Source organism: Anomaloglossus baeobatrachus, chromosome 6, assembly GCF_048569485.1.
Source record: "Anomaloglossus baeobatrachus isolate aAnoBae1 chromosome 6, aAnoBae1.hap1, whole genome shotgun sequence".
Classification (NCBI taxonomy): Eukaryota; Metazoa; Chordata; class Amphibia; order Anura; family Aromobatidae; genus Anomaloglossus; species Anomaloglossus baeobatrachus.
In genome coordinates, this window is record NC_134358.1 from 452824690 (window position 1) to 452843639 (window position 18950).

Sequence of the window (18950 nt, forward strand, 5' to 3'; positions counted from 1 at the left end):
TTGGGGGATCCACCTTGGGACACTGGGTCCAGCTCTTGACCACGTCAGGAGGAAAGGGATAACGTGTATCCTTAAGCCGTTTGGAGAAACGCTTATCTGGATAAGCGTGGTGTTTCTGGACTGACTCTTTAAAATCCGAGTGGTCCAGAAAAGTACTTAATTTACGCTTAGGATACCTGAAATGGAATTTCTCCTGCTGTGAAGCTGACTCCTCCACTGGAGGAGCTGGGGAGAAATATCCAACATTTTATTGATGGACGCGATAAGATCATTCACTATGGCGTCACCATCAGGAGTATCCAGATTGAGAGCGGTCTCAGGATCAGAATCCTGATCAGCTACCTCCGCCTCATCACACAGAGAATCCTCCTGCTGAGATCCTGACCAGTGTGATGATGTCGAGGGCCGCTCATAGCGAGCTCGCTTAGGCTGTCTGGGACTGTCGTCCGTGTCAGAGCCATCACCCTGGGATGCATGGGACACCCCCGGAGCTGTTCCAACTGAGGGGGACCAGGGAGCAATGAATCAACAGTGCCCATGGTCTGAGTTACTGGTCTAGACTGCAAAGTTTCTAGAATCTGAGACAAAGTCACAGACAATCTATCAGCAAAAATTGCAAACTCTGTCCCCGTCACCTGGACAGTATTCACAGGTGGATCTCCCTGGGACACCTCCAGCAGAGGCCCCGGCCGAGCAGGGTGCACAGGGGCCGAACACTGCACACAATGGGGGTCAGTGGAACCTGCCGGCAGAACAGCCTCACAAGCGGTGCAAGCAGCATAGAAAGCCTGTGCCTTGGCACCCCTGTTTTTTGCGGACGACATGCTGTATTCTCCACTGAGCAATCTAGGAGGGTATATAGCCAAGAATCACCAGCGACCGTTTAGTGCAATGTATAGCATGCAAGCATAAAAATACAATTGAACACTTCGGCACTAGTGGGGTCAGCACCGGAGGTGCCGCTTACCGCCCGCTAAAAGCGGGTGTGTGGTCGCCAGAATCCCGTGCCTGGGTCTCCCAGAACTTGTCTCCCCTCTCCAGCTCAGACTGCACACAGGAATGGCTGCCGGCGTTCAGTGAAGAGGGGCGGACCGTGGGCGTCCCTCAGACAAAGTGCGGGAAACTGGCGTCCCACTGTGCTCAATGTGAGGGCTGGAGTATGTAAAGCAGACTCCAGCCCTCGGCGCTGACGTTCTGTACAGCGTCCCGCCCTTCCCGACTGGCAGGCCTGGGGGCGGGAACGAAACGGAACTAGGCCGCAAAAGCCGGGGACTCTAGTAATAAGCGCGGCCGACAAATATGCACGGCCAGCGCGGAAGTCCCCGGCGCACCACAAGTCCCAGCCGCGCCGCAGTGTAAACTGCCAGCAGCGGCAGTTCCCAACACACTAACTCCCTCAGCAAGCTGTGGAAGTGTGGCACAAGCGCGCAGCGCTGTTGTCCCCGGCGCACTAACACACCCAGCAATGCTGCAGTGTGCGTGCGGTCTGTACGGGGACACAGAGTACCTTGACGTAGCAGGGCCCTGTCCCTGACGATACTCCGCTCCATATCCAGCAGATTCCCTAGGGGCTGTGGACAGAGCACGGTCCCTAGTGCCTGGAGACCGGTAAAATCCCACTTCACCCAGAGCCCTAAGGGGGATGGGGAAGGATGCAGCATGTGGGCTCCAGCCTCTGTACCCGCAATGGGTACCTCAACCTTAACAAACACCGCCGACAAAAGTGGGGTGAGAAGGGAGCATGCTGGGGACCCTAGTATGGGTCCTCTTTTCTTCCATCCGACATAGTCAGCAGCTGCTGCTGACTAAACAGTGGAGCTATGCGTGGATGTCTGACCTCCTTCGCACAAAGCTTGAAAACTGAGGAGCCCGTGATCCCACGGGGGGTGTATAGGCAGAAGGGGAGGGGCCTTACACTTTTAAGTGTAATGCTTTGTGTGGCCTCCGGAGGCAGTAGCTATACACCCAATTGTCTGGGTCTCCCAATGGAGCGCCAAAGAAAACAAAATGCTGTACGCACACTGCGTTTTTTTACCTACAGGTTTTTGCTGCAGAATTTCTGCAGCAAAAAGAATGAGCATGTCACTTAATTTCCACAGGTATCTGCGTTTTTTGCCATAGATAATGCTTAAAAAACCGCAGGGACCAACCCATGGCAAAAACGTGGGGGCAATTTTACCACGGTTTTTGCCGTGGGTGCGGTATTCTGCCAGAGGGTGCGGATTTTTCTTAAGAAAAAGTCGTGTCCAAGTGTGCACAGGGCCTAACACAATTTTTCACATTTGATGGACCAATGGTGTACTGTAACAATGTGAATGGCCTCTTTGAAGAACTGAATCAAGAGTGTTTTGCTGCAGATTGGCGATTGTTATTGACTCATCCCAGAGAAGTTTGAAAGCAGTGTTGCTTCACAATGGAAATATGAAACAATCAGGGTATGTGCGCACATTGCGTTCTGGCGTGACAAATAAAAAGCAGCATTTTGTCACTGCATGTGCGTTTCAAAAAGCATCTAAAACGCTGCGTTTTTGATGCATTTTTGACAGTGCGGTCCCACTCGGCCTGCTAGATCCCCATAGAAGCATGGCTGGCTGCTAGACAGCCGTGCGATCAGAATGAACTCGGATGAACTTCACCCTACTTGTCATCACGCGGCTCTGTCTGTGTGCCGCGGCCTGATTTGCCATCACAAGTGAAGGACACACCGGTGACCGCAAATCCCCTGAGTGAATGAAGTGAGCCGCGCGATCAGTGGTGCCATCACTCAGGTTACCCGCGGCCAGCTGGAGTCCTCCACCCGAGACATGTGGCCACGTGTAACCTGAGTGACGTCATCGCTGATCGCGCGACTCACTTCAGTTGCTGCGTGGAGCTCACAGAGAACGGCAGTGCTCTACGGGCGCTCCTGTCAGCTTCATATAGCAGAGCTGAAAACGTCGCGGGACCTTGTGTGGATGATGTCGGACCAGGAGGGGTATTGGGGATTTTAATAAAGTGGTGAAAGAGGGGGTCTTTTCTATCTTTTATTCCAAATAAAGGATTTTTTGGGAGTGCTTATTTTCTTTCACTTACAGCTTAACCCCTTCATGACCTTGGACGGATCTATCCGTCCAGGAACGTGTCCCGTTAAGCCCTGCCCCCTGCCGCGGGCAGGCGGCGTGGATCGGCACACATCAGCTGTTTTCAACAGCTGACATGTGCGCCTGCTAGCCGCGGGTGGAATCGCTTCCACCCGCGGCCATTAACCCCTTAGATCTTGCTGCCAAAGTCTGGCAGCAAGATCTAAATGCGCGCGGCCATGTTTTTTACTTACCGCCGCCCCCACCGGAAGTCACGTGTGTTATCACGTGACTATTGGTGGTTGCCATCGTAGCACAGGGTCATGTGATGACGCCTGCAGCTACGAAGTTTCACTTTCATTTTCCCTCGGCCGAGAGCAGAGGTAAAAACAAAGTGACTGAATCTGCTGTTTACAGCTGTATTTCTGTGATCAGCAGATAGCGATCGGATTGCTGATCGCTATAGCCCCCTAGGGGGACTAGTAAAATAAAAAAAAAAAATAAAAAAAAAAGTTTCAAAAAATAAAAAAAAAACCAAAAAACCTAAAAGTTCAAATCACCCCCCTTTCCCCCCATTGAAAATTAAAGGGTTAAAAAATAAATAAATATACACATTTGGTATTGCCGCGTTCAGAAATGCCCGATCTATCAAAATATAAAATCAATTAATCTGATTGGTAAACGGCGTAGTGGCAAAAATTCCAAACGCCAAAATTACATTTTTTGGTCGCCGCAAGTTTTACGCAAAATGCAATAACAGGCGATCAAAACGTAGCATCTGCGCAAAAATGGTACCATTATAAACGTCAGCTCGAGACGCAAAAAATAAGGCGTCACTGAGCCATAGATCCCGAAAAATGAGAACGCTACGTGTTTTGGAAAATGGCGCAAAATGTGCGCCACTTTTATTGGACAAACTTGTGAATTTTTTTAACCCCTTAGATACATGTAAACCTATACATGTTTGGTGTCTACAAACTCGCACCGACCTGAGGCATCACATAGATACATCAGTTTTATCATATAGTGAACACGGTGAATAAAACATCCCAAAAACTATTGTGCAATCACACTTTTTTTGCAGTTTTTCCACACTTGGAATTTTTTTGCTGTTTTCCAGTACAATATATGGTAAAACCTATGGTTTCATTTAAAAGTACAACTCGTCCCGCAAAAAACAAGCCCTCATATAGCAAGATTGACGGAATAATAAAAAGTTACGGCTCTCGGAAGAAAAGGAGCAAAAAACAAAAACGGAAAGTGCCCGGGGGCTGAAAGGGTTAATCATGGGGGTTGTGTCTCAGATGCCTGCCATGATTAACCTAGGACTTAGTGGCAGCTATGGGCTGCCATTAACTCCTTATTACCGCGATTGCCACCGCACCAGGGCAACTCGGGATGAGCTGGGTAGAGTCCCGGGACTGTCGCATCTAATGGATGTGGCAATTCCGGGCGGCTGCTGGCTGATATTTTTAGGCTGGGGGGCTCCTCATCATGAGAATACCAGCCTTCAGCCGTGTGGCTTTACCTTGGTTAGTATTAAAATCGGGGGGGACCGCACACCATTTTTTTAAAATTATTCATCTATTTTACTGCACTACATAGACCCGCCCACTGGTGGCTGTGATTGGTTGCAGTGAGACAGCTGTCACTCAGTGTGGGGGCTCGTCTGAATGCAACCAATCATAGGCGCTGGTGGGTGGGGTAAGCAGTGAATACGAGATGGAATAATGAGTAGCCGGCATGTTCAAAAGCAGGAGAAGCCGCCGCAGCTTTGTGACAGCCGTGCAGCGCAGCGCCACTGATCGATGAGTATGAGAGGGGGGGGGGGGGGGGAGAGACAGACAGAGAAAGAGACCGACCGACAGACAGACAGACCGACTGACGGACGGACAGATCGACAGAAAGACAGACAAAGAGAGACCGAAAGACCTGCGTTCTGTTTGTCAAAAAAGCATGCAGAACGCAACAAAAATGCAGTGCAAGCATATTTTGGTTGCGTTTTGACACACCTCATTGATTTCAATGGGTGGAAAAAGCAACCAAATGCACAAAAGAAGTGACATGCTGCTTTTTTAAACGCATCGATTTTGTCAAATATTTGGCATCCAAAATGCTGCGTTTAAAAAAAGCAACGTGCGCATGGAATTTGCTGACTTCTCATAGACTTTGCGTGGGAAGCAGAATGCATGTGTTTATGCTGCAGTTTAAAACGGTGCGTAAATGCGGGGAAAAAACGCAATGTGCGCACATAGCCTCAATCCCTATTGCTCACTCGTCATCAAAAGGAAAGTTATGAAAATCTGTCAGTTGTTGTTTTGAGCGCTATACAATATAAGCATCATCAATGGGATGTCTGTGGAGATTTGAAAGTGATTGGTCTGCAAATGGGAATGCAAGGAGGTCTCACAAAATATTGTTGCTTCTTGTGTTTATGGGACAGTAGAGATACAGTAGAGCATTATGTTCATCATGATTGGGGACAGAAACATCTGTGCTCCAGGTAGAGACAATGTTCAGCATAATCCTTTAGTTGCTCCAACAAACATTTTCTTCCTCCACTACATCTAAAGCTGGGTTTACACACTGCAACATCTCAAACGACATCGCTGTAACGTCACCTGTTTTGTGACGCAATAGCGATGTTGTTTGCGATGTTGCAGTGTGTGAAACCTATCAGCGACCTGGCCCCTGCTGTGAAGTTGTAATCGTTACAAATCGTTCAGGACCATTCCTAGGTCCTTTGTTTCCCGCTGTGCAGCATGAAGTTTCAGTGTGTGAATCCTTTTCAGCGACTTTGTTAGCAACTTCCCTTTCAAAAGGCTGCTTATCAACGTCCCCAACAACCAGCTAGGTCGCTCTGCAGGTCCGGATCGCTGTTGAGTTGTTGGCCAGGTTTGCCTGTTTGAACGCTCACCAGAGACTTAGCAGAGACTTAGGGAGGTCGCTATTGCGTCACCAAACCGGTGACGTTACAGCGATGTCCTTTGCGATGTTGCAGCGTGTAAACCCAGCTTAAAGTTGGGATTGATTAAAAACTTTGTGAAGGCCATGACAAATTCACAAGGGTTCCCGTACATTCCACAGTAATTCTCCAGCATTTCACCAGCAAAACTGAAGAAAGGGGTATCTGTTGGTGCTGAGATCAGAGATATTATGAGAGATTATGTGTTTGAAGGAAGTCTTAAATGATAAGGAATTGAGATTTTGGAAAAGCTGCAAGTGGATCTATGAAAACTTCTTAAGAAAAATAAGATCTCCAGAATATGTTGAAGGTGTTGAGAAACTGCTAAATGCACACTAGTGTCTTGGATGTCGCATGTCTCTGAAAATGCACTTTTTGCACAGATTTCTTCCCTCAAAATTTTGGTGATGTAAGCGATGAGCAAGGCAAGTGGTTTCACCAGGACATTTGGAATGACTCAATGATGGCAGATTATTGTTGGATGATTGTGATGGTGTTATATGGGGGGGGGGGGTTATGTATCATTTTGTGTAGGTTCATATTTTAGGAGCCTGGCTCTATTCATTCTATGTACAGTTAGGTCCAGAAATATTTGGACAGTGACACAATTTGCGCGAGTTGGGCTCTGCATGCCACCACATTGGATTTGAAATGAAACCTCTACAACAGAATTCAAGTGCAGATTGTAACGTTTCATTTGAAGGTTTGAACAAAAATATCTGATAGAAATTGTAGGAATTGTACACATTTCTTTACAAACACTCCACATTTTAGGAGGTCAAAAGTAATTGGACAAATAAACCAAACCCAAACAAAATATTTTTATTTTCAATATTTTGTTGCGAATCCTTTGGAGGTAATAACTGCCTTAAGTCTGGAACCCATGGACATCACCAAACGCTGGGTTTCCTCCTTCTTAATGCTTTGCCAGGCCTTTACAGCCGCAGCCTTCAGGTCTTGCTTGTTTGTGGGTCTTTCCATCTTAAGTCTGGATTTGAGCAAGTGAAATGCATGCTCAATTGGGTTAAGATCTGGTGATTGACTTGGCCATTGCAGAATGTTCCACTTTTTTGCACTCATGAACTCCTGGGTAGCTTTGGCTGTATGCTTGGGGTCATTGTCCATCTGTACTATGAAGCGCCGTCCGATCAACTTTGCGGCATTTGGCTGAATCTGGGCTGAAAGTATATCCCGGTACACTTCAGAATTCATCCGGCTACTCTTGTCTGCTGTTATGTCATCAATAAACACAAGTGACCCAGTGCCATTGAAAGCCATGCATGCCCATGCCATCACGTTGCCTCCACCATGTTTTACAGAGGATGTGGTGTGCCTTGGATCATGTGCCGTTCCCTTTCTTCTCCAAACTTTTTTCTTCCCATCATTCTGGTACAGGTTGATCTTTGTCTCATCTGTCCATAGAATACTTTTCCAGAACTGAGCTGGCTTCATGAGGTGTTTTTCAGCAAATTTAACTCTGGCCTGTCTATTTTTTGGAATTGATGAATGGTTTGCATCTAGATGTGAACCCTTTGTATTTACTTTCATGGAGTCTTCTCTTTACTGTTGACTTAGAGACAGATACACCTACTTCACTGAGAGTGTTCTGGACTTCAGTTGATGTTGTGAACGGGTTCTTCTTCACCAAAGAAAGTATGCAGCGATCATCCACCACTGTTGTCATCCGTGGACGCCCAGGCCTTTTTGAGTTCCCAAGCTCACCAGTCAATTCCTTTTTTCTCAGAATGTACCCGACTGTTGATTTTGCTACTCCAAGCATGTCTGCTATCTCTCTGATGGATTTTTTCTTTTTTTTCAGCCTCAGGATGTTCTGCTTCACCTCAATTGAGAGTTCCTTAGACCGCATGTTGTCTGGTCACAGCAACAGCTTCCAAATGCAAAACCACACACCTGTCATCAACCCCAGACCTTTTAACTACTTCATTGATTACAGGTTAATGAGGGAGACGCCTTCAGAGTTAATTGCAGCCCTTAGAGTCCCTTGTCCAATTACTTTTGGTCCCTTTAAAAAGAGGAGGTTATGCATTACAGAGCTATGATTCCTAAACCCTTTCTCTGATTTGGATGTGAAAACTCTCATATTGCAGCTGGGAGTGTGCACTTTCAGCCCATATTATATATATAATTGTATTTCTGAACATGTTTTTGTAAACAGCTAAAATAACAAAACTTGTGTCACTGTCCAAATATTTCTGGACCTAACTGTATTCCTTATATTGTCTGCAAGTTAATTAACTTAGCTCTGTTACCATTTGCTTTCTTTTTGTTAAGCCCCATTTCTTGACTGTCCATTACTTACTCCCCACCTCTCCAAATACTGGGACTCACACCCTATAGTGCTTCTGTCCCTAGATGTGAGGGAGGGGGGCCTGGAATCCAACCAAAATCTGTTTACCTGGTGATTATTCAGTCTGTATGATAACTTCGAGAGAGGAGTAAGATTGATCCTCTGGGGGAGAAGCTGCAGCTACAGGCAACACCCCAGAGAGCCGTTGTGAAACCCCAATTTCCCTGGACATGGACTTCTGGAGGATTGTGACTCAGTTCTGGGACATTTATTCCATTACTGGACTATTTTACCCTCTGTGTGGTGGATTATTTGATGGACATTCTGGATTGCATGGAATAAATATTCTTTGGATTGAACAATCATCTCTCACTCTGTTGATTGTGTGATATTGGAGAAGGACCCCATGATAAGGGTATGTGCGCACGTTGCTTTTTACCTGCTTTTTACAAGCTTTTTTGCTGCTTTTTCTTCTGCGCTGTTTAATGCCAAAATGGATGTGTTCTTCTATTCAAGCAAAGTCTATGGGAATTTGGGTTTCTTGTTCACACTATGTTGTTCAAAATGCTGCCTTTTTGAGGCAGAACTTTGGTCAAAAACTTAGCTTTTCAAAGAAGCAACATGTCAATTGTTTTTGCCATTTGGGTTTTGCACTGCAAAGCTGAGTTTTTGACCAAAGTTCTGCCACAAAAAGGCAGCATTTTGAACAACATAGTGTGAACAAGAAACCCAAATTCCCATAGACTTTGCTTGAATAGAAGAACACATCCATTTTGGCATTAAACAGCGCAGAAGAAAAAGCAGCAAAAAAGCAGGTAAAAAGCAACGTGCGCACATACCCTTATGGCATATAGGGACAACCCTGAAAAATTATATCAACGACACTCTAATGTCAAGCACTTTTAATTTCTGCTCATATTTTGGTTTCTATTTTGCATGTGAAATTATTTTGGTTCAATAAATCTGTTTTGTAAGGTGAAGCATTATTTTCGGATATGTAGATTACTATTTTCTTAATGTCGCCAGTATATTTCCTATACCTTATAATAATGATGATGCTCCATGGAAATTATACGTGCTACAGAAAAACTATATTCATTTTTTTAAATCAGGAGAAAAAGATTATTCAGAAAAGAACAAAGTCACCTGCGATAACAAAAAATATTTTTTGTAGACCTGTGTAATCAGTAAGTTATCACTAGTGATGAGAGAGCACTACCATGCTTGATTGCTTGGTATTTGTAACGAGCAGTTGATGTTCGGATGGATGCCAATCAAGTACCTGAGTATAATGGAAGTCAATAGGGAACGCTAGCATTTTTCAGGGAAATCTTCCAGAAAAATGCTCCAGTTCCCCATTCACTTCCATTATACTCGGGTGCTTCAGTTGCGCTCATTGAGTGTTCAACTGCTTGGTACAAGTCCTGAGCATGGTATTGCTTGCTCAACACTAGTCATCAGCCATCCTGTGGACAACCAGACAACCCCTTAAGGCCCCCTTCACAAGTCAGTGATTCTGGTATGTTTGTGCTTTTTTTATACGTAACAGAATCACTGACATACGCAGACACATTATAATCAATGGGTCTGCTCACACATCAGTGATTTTTCACTGAACTTGTCTCCGTGCAGCATACACGCGTGTCCGTGATTCTGCACGGAGACAAGTCAGTTTTTCTTGCACGAGTCTGTGTGACTGACGCCCTATATTGGATCTTTGTGTGCAGTTATTTTGCCAGCAACCTCCCCCTCCTGTGGTAATAGGCTGGGGGTGGTTGTTTTAAAGGCATTCTGCACCTGTGATCTTTTAACCTTTATCATGGGGGGACCGTATGCATCTTGCATGTGCTTTTGCAACTATCTGACCAGTTTGTGGTTTGGCTTTATTTTTGGTGAGTTTTTTTCTATGAAATTATACTAAATGTCCTATGATGAGCTTTTTTGATGTGGTTAGGGACTCGTAAGCGTGGGGACCCTTGACGTTTGGGTTACGAGCTTATATATTATGGCCAAAATATGACCAATACCTCACTTTTATTATCAATTTTATCATTTATTATCGCACAGTTTTGCAGGATGCAGCCGGTCTTCTGGAATGTCTGTCCACTGTGCCAGTGCACCTAGGTGCTGGGCAGCCCGCCTGATCTAATAGAAGGGCGTGATCAATAGGCTTTGCCTGGACACTGTGCATTGCACGAGTCTGTGTGACTGACGCCCTATATTGGATCTTTGTGTGCAGTTATTTTGCCAGCAGCCTCCCCCTCCTGTGTTAGTAGGCTGGGGGTGGTTGTTTTAAAGGCATTCTGCACCTGTGATCTTTTAACCTTTATCATGGGGGGACCGTATGCATCTTGCATGTGCTTTTGCAACTATCTGACCAGTTTATGGTTTGGCTTTATTTTTGGTGAGTTTTTTCTATGAAGTCAATAGGGAACGCTAGCATTTTTCAGGGAAATCTTCCAGAAAAATGCTCCAGTTCCCCATTCACTTCCATTATACTCGGGTGCTTCAGTTGCGCTCATTGAGTGTTCAACTGCTTGGTACAAGTCCTGAGCATGGTATTGCTTGCTCAACACTAGTCATCAGCCATCCTGTGGACAACCAGACAACCCCTTAATGCCCCCTTCACACGTCAGTGATTCTGGTATGTTTGTGCTTTTTTTATACGTACCAGAATCACTGACATACGCAGACACATTATAATCAATGGGTCTGCTCACACATCAGTGATTTTTCACTGAACTTGTCTCCATGCAGCATACACGCGTGTCCGTGATTCTGCACGGAGACAAGTCAGTTTTTTTCTGGCATCACTGATGACCCACGGACCACACTACGGTGTGATCCGTGTGTGATCCGTGAAACACGTACCAGAAAAACACTGACATATAAAATAACAAACATTTTCAACTCACCTTTCCAGCGACACGCTGTGCAGCCTCCACACTTTCCAGCTCATGCCCAGCTCATGAATATTCATGAAAGCAGGAACAGCCGACCCGGAAGTAGCTGCACAGAGCGGTGGGCGGACGCTGCACAGCCGAGGAGTTCAGCACCATGGACAGCAGCAGTGAAGGCAAGTGAGTAATGTCCATTTGCAATCACGGATTGCACATTGACAACCCACGTGTGCCGTGAATCATGGCACACGGAGGGACATGTGCATGTTTTACACGTCAGTGAAGAACGTCAGTGAAGAACGTCAGTGAAGAACGTCAGTGAAGAACGTCAGTGAAGAACGTCAGTGAAGAACGTCAGTGAAGAACGTCAGTGAAGAACGTCAGTGAAGAACGTCAGTGAAGAACGTCAGTGAAGAACGTCAGTGAAGAACGTCAGTGTTTTTCACTGACGTGTGAAGGGGGCCTAAGGTTAAGCTCACAATATTCATTAAAAAAAACAAACAGCCATACTTACCAATACCTAGTCACAATACTAATTTACAGCAAAATGCACCAGGCCATCCATGATAAATGGTGGAGGCAGGGCAGGTGCAAAATACAACAGCTGCGCTTGCTCTTCCACATAGTAGAGACTCGCATTAGTAGACCACGTGGTGACACATTTGGAGCCTGTCACTGGTTTTTGTTGGCATGTTAACTGAACATAAAAAGCAGCCATACTTGAACATTCCCCTTATTCTGCAGCAGATTGGTTACATCTTAAGGGGGCTTTACACGGTAGCGATATCGCTAGCAATTTCTAGCGATAGCGACCGTGTAAGTACCCGCCCCGGTCGCGCATGCGATTGTTTGTGATCGCTGCCGTAGCGAACATTATCGCTACGCAGCGTCACTCATACTTACCTGATCGGCGGCGTCGCTGTGACTGCCGAACAATCCCTCCTTCAAGGGGGAGGGACGTTCGGCATCACAGCGACGTCACCGCAACGTCACTAAGCGGCCGGCCAATCAAAGCAGAGGGGCGGAGATGAGCAGGACGTAACATCCCGCCCACCTCCTTCCTTCCTCATTGGGGCCGGCGGCAGGTAAGGAGACGTTCCTCGCTCATGCGGTGTCACACATAGCGATGTGTGCTGCCGCATGAGCGATGAACCACAACGCTAAACAACCCTTACCGATTTTTGACTTTGGGACGACCTCTCCATGGTGAACGATTTTCACTATTTTTGAGGTCGCCTAAGGTCGCTGGTAAGTATTACACGCTGCGATATCGTTAATGACGCCGGATGTGCGTCACTAACAACGTGACCCCGACGATGAAACATTAACGATATCGTAGCGTGTAAAGCCCCCTTTAGTCTATATTGCCACTTGTATAAAAACAAAAATAAAATAAAATTGATACCAATAAGGGCTCATGCAGACAACCGTATAACTTACACGAGTGCTGTCCTTTTGAGTTAGCCCTCGTCCCTGTCAAAAAATAAAAATAAATCAATCAGAATGCAATCCAATTTTCATGGACTGACATGAGATCACCGGCACTGTAATATCTGAATTCCATAAACAGGTAATGTATCATGGATCAGACTTGTGTACTATGGCTCCATTCACACAAGAGACTGCGGAACTCCCTTCCTTGTGATTGGTGGGAATCCCAGGGATCATATATTTATCACCAATACAGTGGAACCTTGGATTAAGAGTAACTTAGTTTGAAGCCTGCGACACACATCCGTGCCGCCGGTACGTGTTTGGCAGATTTTTCACGTACCGGCGGCACGGAGACAAGTGGACCTATGTTTTCATTATTGTTTGGACACACGTATTTTGGAACGGAACGAAGTCCGTTCCATACTTACGTGCGTCTGTGATTTTCTCACGCTGACATGTCCACGTATTCTCCGGCAGCACGGGTGTTACACGGCCCGCACCCGTACCACACGGATGTAGTGTGGATGCGGTTCTGTGTGACACGCACCGGAGAACACGTGTCATTAATTATAATATTAATTATATTATTAAAATTATTATTAATTATAATTATTAAAAATAAAAAAAACACACACTCACCTCCACCAGCCCCGCAGATTCTTCCGCTGCAAAATGTTCCTGCTGTCCGTTATGAGCGTATAAAGGAGGTGGGCGTGCTGTCACGGGCGCTAATCTCTGCCCCTCCGCTCGGCCGGATGGTGCGTTAGCGGGGAGTGGGCGGGGCTGGAGCTGAAGATCAGAACCCTGGACAGCAGCGCGGACCACGTGAGTATGCAAATTACCGGTTCTCCGTGTGCTATCGCGGATAGCACACGGAGAACACACGTGGACCGCACGTACCGGAGACACGTACTTACCACACGCAACACACAGGGAAAATACGTGTCTCGCGGCACGTGCGGGTTTTTAACAGATGTGTGTTGGAGGCCTGAGAGTGTTTTGCAAGACAAGCAAAGCTTTTTACAAATTTGTAACTTGGTTTAAGAGCAATGCTTTGCAAGAAAAGCAAATACTCACAGTGCACACTTCCGGTTCTGTTCTTTCACCGTGCTCTAACCCGCATTGGAGGTAACTTTCTGTACATATGAACTGTATACCATTGTACAGTACAGTATATACTAATAGCATGTCTATCAATTTGGATTTGTGGATACAGTATTGTACTTTCTTTCTGCTAACCAGTGCAGCACATTGCTTGTACTGTATCTCTCGCACACCAACAGTTTTATTGTAAGCTAAAGTGCAGTTTAATTTGTTTTATAAGTTTTTACTATACTGTACAGTATTTTGTATCAGTGTAATCATTTTATATGAATACAGTACATTATTTTGTATTACTGTAATAAGTTTGTATAAATACAGTAAATATTTTTGGGTTGTGGAACGAATTGTCTGCGTTTCAATTATTTCCTATGGGAAAATTTGCTTTGCTATAAGAGTAACTTGGTTTATGAGCACAGCCCTGGAACCAATTATGCTCATAATCCAAGGTTCCACTGTACTTTTGGATAGTAATGAATGTTGAAAGGAAAACCGTTTACCAATTTTATACGACACTTTCCAATTTAGTGATCTGTATGACAGTCTCCCAATAGCCTTGGTGACAAGTCACATGTCCATGGCCAATAATGATCCATTACAACGGAACCAGCCGGAATCCATTGGTAAAAAAGTTCAAACACAACTTTTTTGTAAATTTTTAAAAAAATGATTTCTGCAGGATCTATTTTTATAGCATAGGAATCTATGGAAAACAGATCCATTAACTGATACCAGGCCCAGCACACTGCGACACCTCTCCTTGTATACCAGGCCTGGCACAATGTGGCACCACTCCCTGTATAACCAATCCTGACACAGCATGGCACCTCTCCTTGTACACCAGGCCTGGCACACTGCCGCCTCTCGCTGTACTCTTGGTGTAGATGCCAGGTCCTCTGCGATGCAGTGATGCTCATGTGAACGGAGTGTTGTAAGGGAATTGCTGCATCCCAAAGCACAGAGGCAGCAGCAGCCCCCAGGGTTGGTCACCTCTGTGCCTGTGGAAAGCCGGCAGTGCAGGGGGTTGGTCACCTCTGTGCCTGTGGGATGCCGGCAGTGCCGGGGTTGGTCACCTCTGTGCCTGTGGAAAGCCGGCAGTGCCGGGGTTGGTCACCTCTGTGCCTGTGGAAAGCCGGCAGTGCCGGGGTTGGTCTCCTCTGTGCCTGTGGGATGCCGGCAGTGCAGGGGGTTGGTCACCTCTGTGCCTGTGGGATACCGGCAGTGCCGGGGTTGGTCACCTCTGTGCCTGTGGGATGCCGGCAGTGCAGGGGGTTGGTCACCTCTGTGCCTGTGGGATACCGGCAGTGCCGGGGTTGGTCACCTCTGTGCCTGTGGGATGCCGGCAGTGCAGGGGGTTGGTCACCTCTGTGCCTGTGGGATGCCGGCAGTGCAGGGGGTTGGTCACCTCTGTGCCTGTGGGATGCCGGCAGTGCCGGGGGTTGGTCACCTCTGTGCCTGTGGGATGCCGGCAGTACCGGGGTTAGTTACCTCTGTGCCTGTGGGATGCCGGCAGTACCGGGGTTGGTCACCTCTGTGCCTGTGGGATGCCGGCAGTGCAGGGGGTTGGTCACCTCTGTGCCTGTGGGATGCCGGCAGTGCAGGGGGTTGGTCACCTCTGTGCCTGTGGGATGCCGGCAGTGCAGGGGGTTGGTCACCTCTGTGCCTGTGGGATGCCGGCAGTGCAGGGGGTTGGTCACCTCTGTGCCTGTGGGATGCCGGCAGTGCAGGGGGTTGGTCACCTCTGTGCCTGTGGGATGCCGGCAGTGCAGGGGGTTGGTCACCTCTGTGCCTGTGGGATGCCGGCAGTGCAGGGGGTTGGTCACCTCTGTGCCTGTGGGATACCGGCAGTGCAGGGGGTTGGTCACCTCTGTGCCTGTGGGATGCCGGCAGTGCAGGGGGTTGGTCACCTCTGTGCCTGTGGGATGCCGGCAGTGCAGGGGGTTGGTCACCTCTGTGCCTGTGGGATGCCGGCAGTGCAGGGGGTTGGTCACCTCTGTGCCTGTGGGATGCCGGCAGTGCCGGGGGTTGGTCACCTCTGTGCCTGTGGGATGCCGGCAGTGCAGGGGTTGGTCACCTCTGTGCCTGTGGGATGCCGGCAGTGCCGGGGTTGGTCACCTCTGTGCCTGTGGGATGCCGGCAGTGCAGGGGGTTGGTCACCTCTGTGCCTGTAGGATGCCGGCAGTGCCGGGGTTGGTCACCTCTGTGCCTGTGGGATGCCGGCAGTGCCGGGGTTGGTCACCTCTGTGCCTGTGGGATGCCGGCAGTGCAGGGGGTTGGTCTCCTCTGTGGCTGTAGGATGCCGGCAGTGCCGGGGTTGGTCTCCTCTGTGCCTGTGGGATGCCGGCAGTGCCGGGGTTGGTCTCCTCTGTGCCTGTGGGATGCCGGCAGTGCCGGGGTTGGTCACCTCTGTGCCTGTGGGATGCCGGCAGTGCCGGGGTTGGTCACCTCTGTGCCTGTGGGATGCCGGCAGTGCCGGGGTTGGTCACCTCTGTGCCTGTGGGATGCCGGCAGTGCCGGGGGTTGGTCACCTCTGTGCCTGTGGGATGCCGGCAGTGCCGGGGTTGGTCTCCTCTGTGCCTGTGGGATGCCGGCAGTGCCGGGGTTGGTCTCCTCTGTGCCTGTGGGATGCCGGCAGTGCCGGGGTTGGTCACCTCTGTGCCTGTGGGATGCCGGCAGTGCCGGGGTTGGTCTCCTCTGTGCCTGTGGGATGCCGGCAGTGCCGGGGTTGGTCACCTCTGTGCCTGTGGGATGCCGGCAGTGCCGGGGTTGGTCTCCTCTGTGCCTGTGGGATGCCGGCAGTGCCGGGGTTGGTCTCCTCTGTGCCTGTGGGATGCCGGCAGTGCCGGGGTTGGTCACCTCTGTGCCTGACTGTGGCCGCTGGTTCCGGGTCCGTCTCACATCCGCTCCTGCGCCGTGCTCCGCTCCGCTGCGCTTCCTCTCTGCTCTCAGCCCGGCTCACAGACATGGCTTCCTCCGAGTCTTCCGCCGTCACCGAGCTGTGTCAGAACGGGCGCCAGGTGTTCATGGACGCGTCCCAGCTGCTGCTCACCTATGCGGACAATATCCTGCGGTGAGTGCCCGTCCCGGGGCAGCGCCATCACTGCTGCAGAGGGGTCTGTGGGGCGATGACGCTGTATGTACAGGCGTGACGTCATTCATTGCGGGAGCCGGAGCTGAAATCCGTGAGCTGCTCCCTGTGAGCCATGTGCTGCCTGTCTGGTACCTGTAGGATGGGGCGGGGTGTCAGTAATGGAGGTGACTGCTGGTTATCCCCTATCTATGGCTGATGTTGTGTGAGCAGGGGACCCACAGTGATCCTGAGATCATGCACTGCATTCAGGACAGCGCTGCAGAGACCATGCTAGGGGCTGACCTCCTATATTGGGGTCCTGATGATCCAGTGATCAGGGGATAACATCTGTCCGCCATCTTTGTGCCCATCTTGTAGGATGCTTCTGTGTATGCTCCCGGTCTCCCCCTGACATCTGTATTACTAAATACTTGTATTCCCCCTGAGATACCAGCTATGGGGGGGTGACAGCAGGGCCGGCTCCAGGTTTTTGTGGGCCCCGGGCGGAAGAGTCCCAGTGGGCCCCATCCACACGCAGACACACATACGTACACATACATATACATATTTAACGACAAACTCACAAAAATACATATAGAACTGACACATCTATACAGTCATATACACTGACATACATAGATACACATCATACATGCATACAGACACACACAGCTCTGCTGCATACATAAATACAGACACAGCGCTGCTACATACATACACACATAGCTCTGCTACATACACACATAGCTCTGCTACATACATACACACATAGCTCTGCTATATACATACACACATAGCTCTGCTACATACATACACACATAGCTCTGCTATATACATACACACCTAGCTCTGCTACATACATACACACATAGCTCTGCTATATACATACACACCTAGCTCTGCTATATACATACACACATAGCTCTACTATATACATACACACATAGCTCTGCTACATACATACACACATAGCTCTGCTATATACATACACACATAGCTCTGCTACATACATATAGAACTGACACATCTATACAGTCATATACACTGACATACATAGATACACATCATACATGCATACAGGCACACACAGCTCTGCTGCATACATAAATACAGACACAGCGCTGCTACATACATACACACATAGCTCTGCTACATACACACATAGCTCTGCTACATACATACACACATAGCTCTGCTATATACATACACACATAGCTCTGCTACATACACACATAGCTCTGCTACATACACACATAGCTCTGCTACATACATACACACATAGCTCTGCTATATACATACACACATAGCTCTGCTACATACATACACACATAGCTCTGCTATATACATACACACATAGCTCTGCTATATACATACACACATAGCTCTGCTATATACATACACACATAGCTCTGCTACATACATACACACATAGCTCTGCCACATACATACACACATAGCTCTGCTACATACATACACACATAGCTCTGCTATATACATACAGACACAGCGCTGCTACATACATACACACATAGCTCTGCTACATACACACATAGCTCTGCTACATACACACATAGCTCTGCTACATACACACATAGCTCTGCCACATACACACATAGCTCTGCCACATACACACATAGCTCTGCCACATACATACACACATAGCTCTGCCACATACATACACACATAACTCTGCTATATACATACACACATAGCTCTGCTATATACATACACACCTAGCTCTGCTATATACATACACACATAGCTCTGCCACATACACACATAGCTCTGCCACATACATACACACATAGCTCTGCCACATACACACATAGCTCTGCCACATACATACACACATAGCTCTGCTATATACATACACACATAGCTCTGCTATATACATACACACATAGCTCTGCTATATACATACACACATAGCTCTGCTACATACACACATAGCTCTGCCACATACATACACACATAGCTCTGCTATATACATGCACACATAGCTCTGCTATATACATGCACACATAGCTCTGCTATATACATGCACACATAGCTCTGCTATATACATACACACATAGCTCTGCTATATACATACACACATAGCTCTGCTATATAC

The 18950-nt window shown here is 47.8% G+C and overlaps 2 protein-coding genes across 9 annotated transcripts in view; one reads left to right on the top strand and one right to left on the bottom strand.

Moving 5' to 3' along the window:
- The window catches only part of OXSM (3-oxoacyl-ACP synthase, mitochondrial), an 80750-nt gene extending 63876 nt beyond the window's left edge, over window positions 1-16874 (bottom strand). Inside the window, exons 1-2 of one of the 7 annotated variants that reach the window (XM_075315273.1) lie at window positions 15925-16874; window positions 12673-12705 (exon numbers count right to left, since the gene is read on the bottom strand). The gene's annotated coding sequence lies outside the window, so the exon portion shown is untranslated. Of the gene's footprint in view, window positions 1-12672; window positions 12706-14799; window positions 14906-14964; window positions 15039-15255; window positions 15303-15924 lie in introns of those variants that run through there. The other 6 variants (XM_075315274.1, XM_075315272.1, XM_075315276.1 and 3 more) reach the window with 6 other exon arrangements.
- NGLY1 (N-glycanase 1) overlaps window positions 16709-18950 on the top strand; it is a 58577-nt gene continuing 56335 nt past the window's right edge. For both annotated transcript variants that reach the window (XM_075315270.1, XM_075315271.1), the window contains exon 1: window positions 16709-16837. In XM_075315270.1, the coding sequence (XP_075171385.1) occupies window positions 16731-16837 (107 nt within the window). In that variant the 5' untranslated portion in view covers window positions 16709-16730. The remainder of the gene's footprint in view (window positions 16838-18950) is intronic.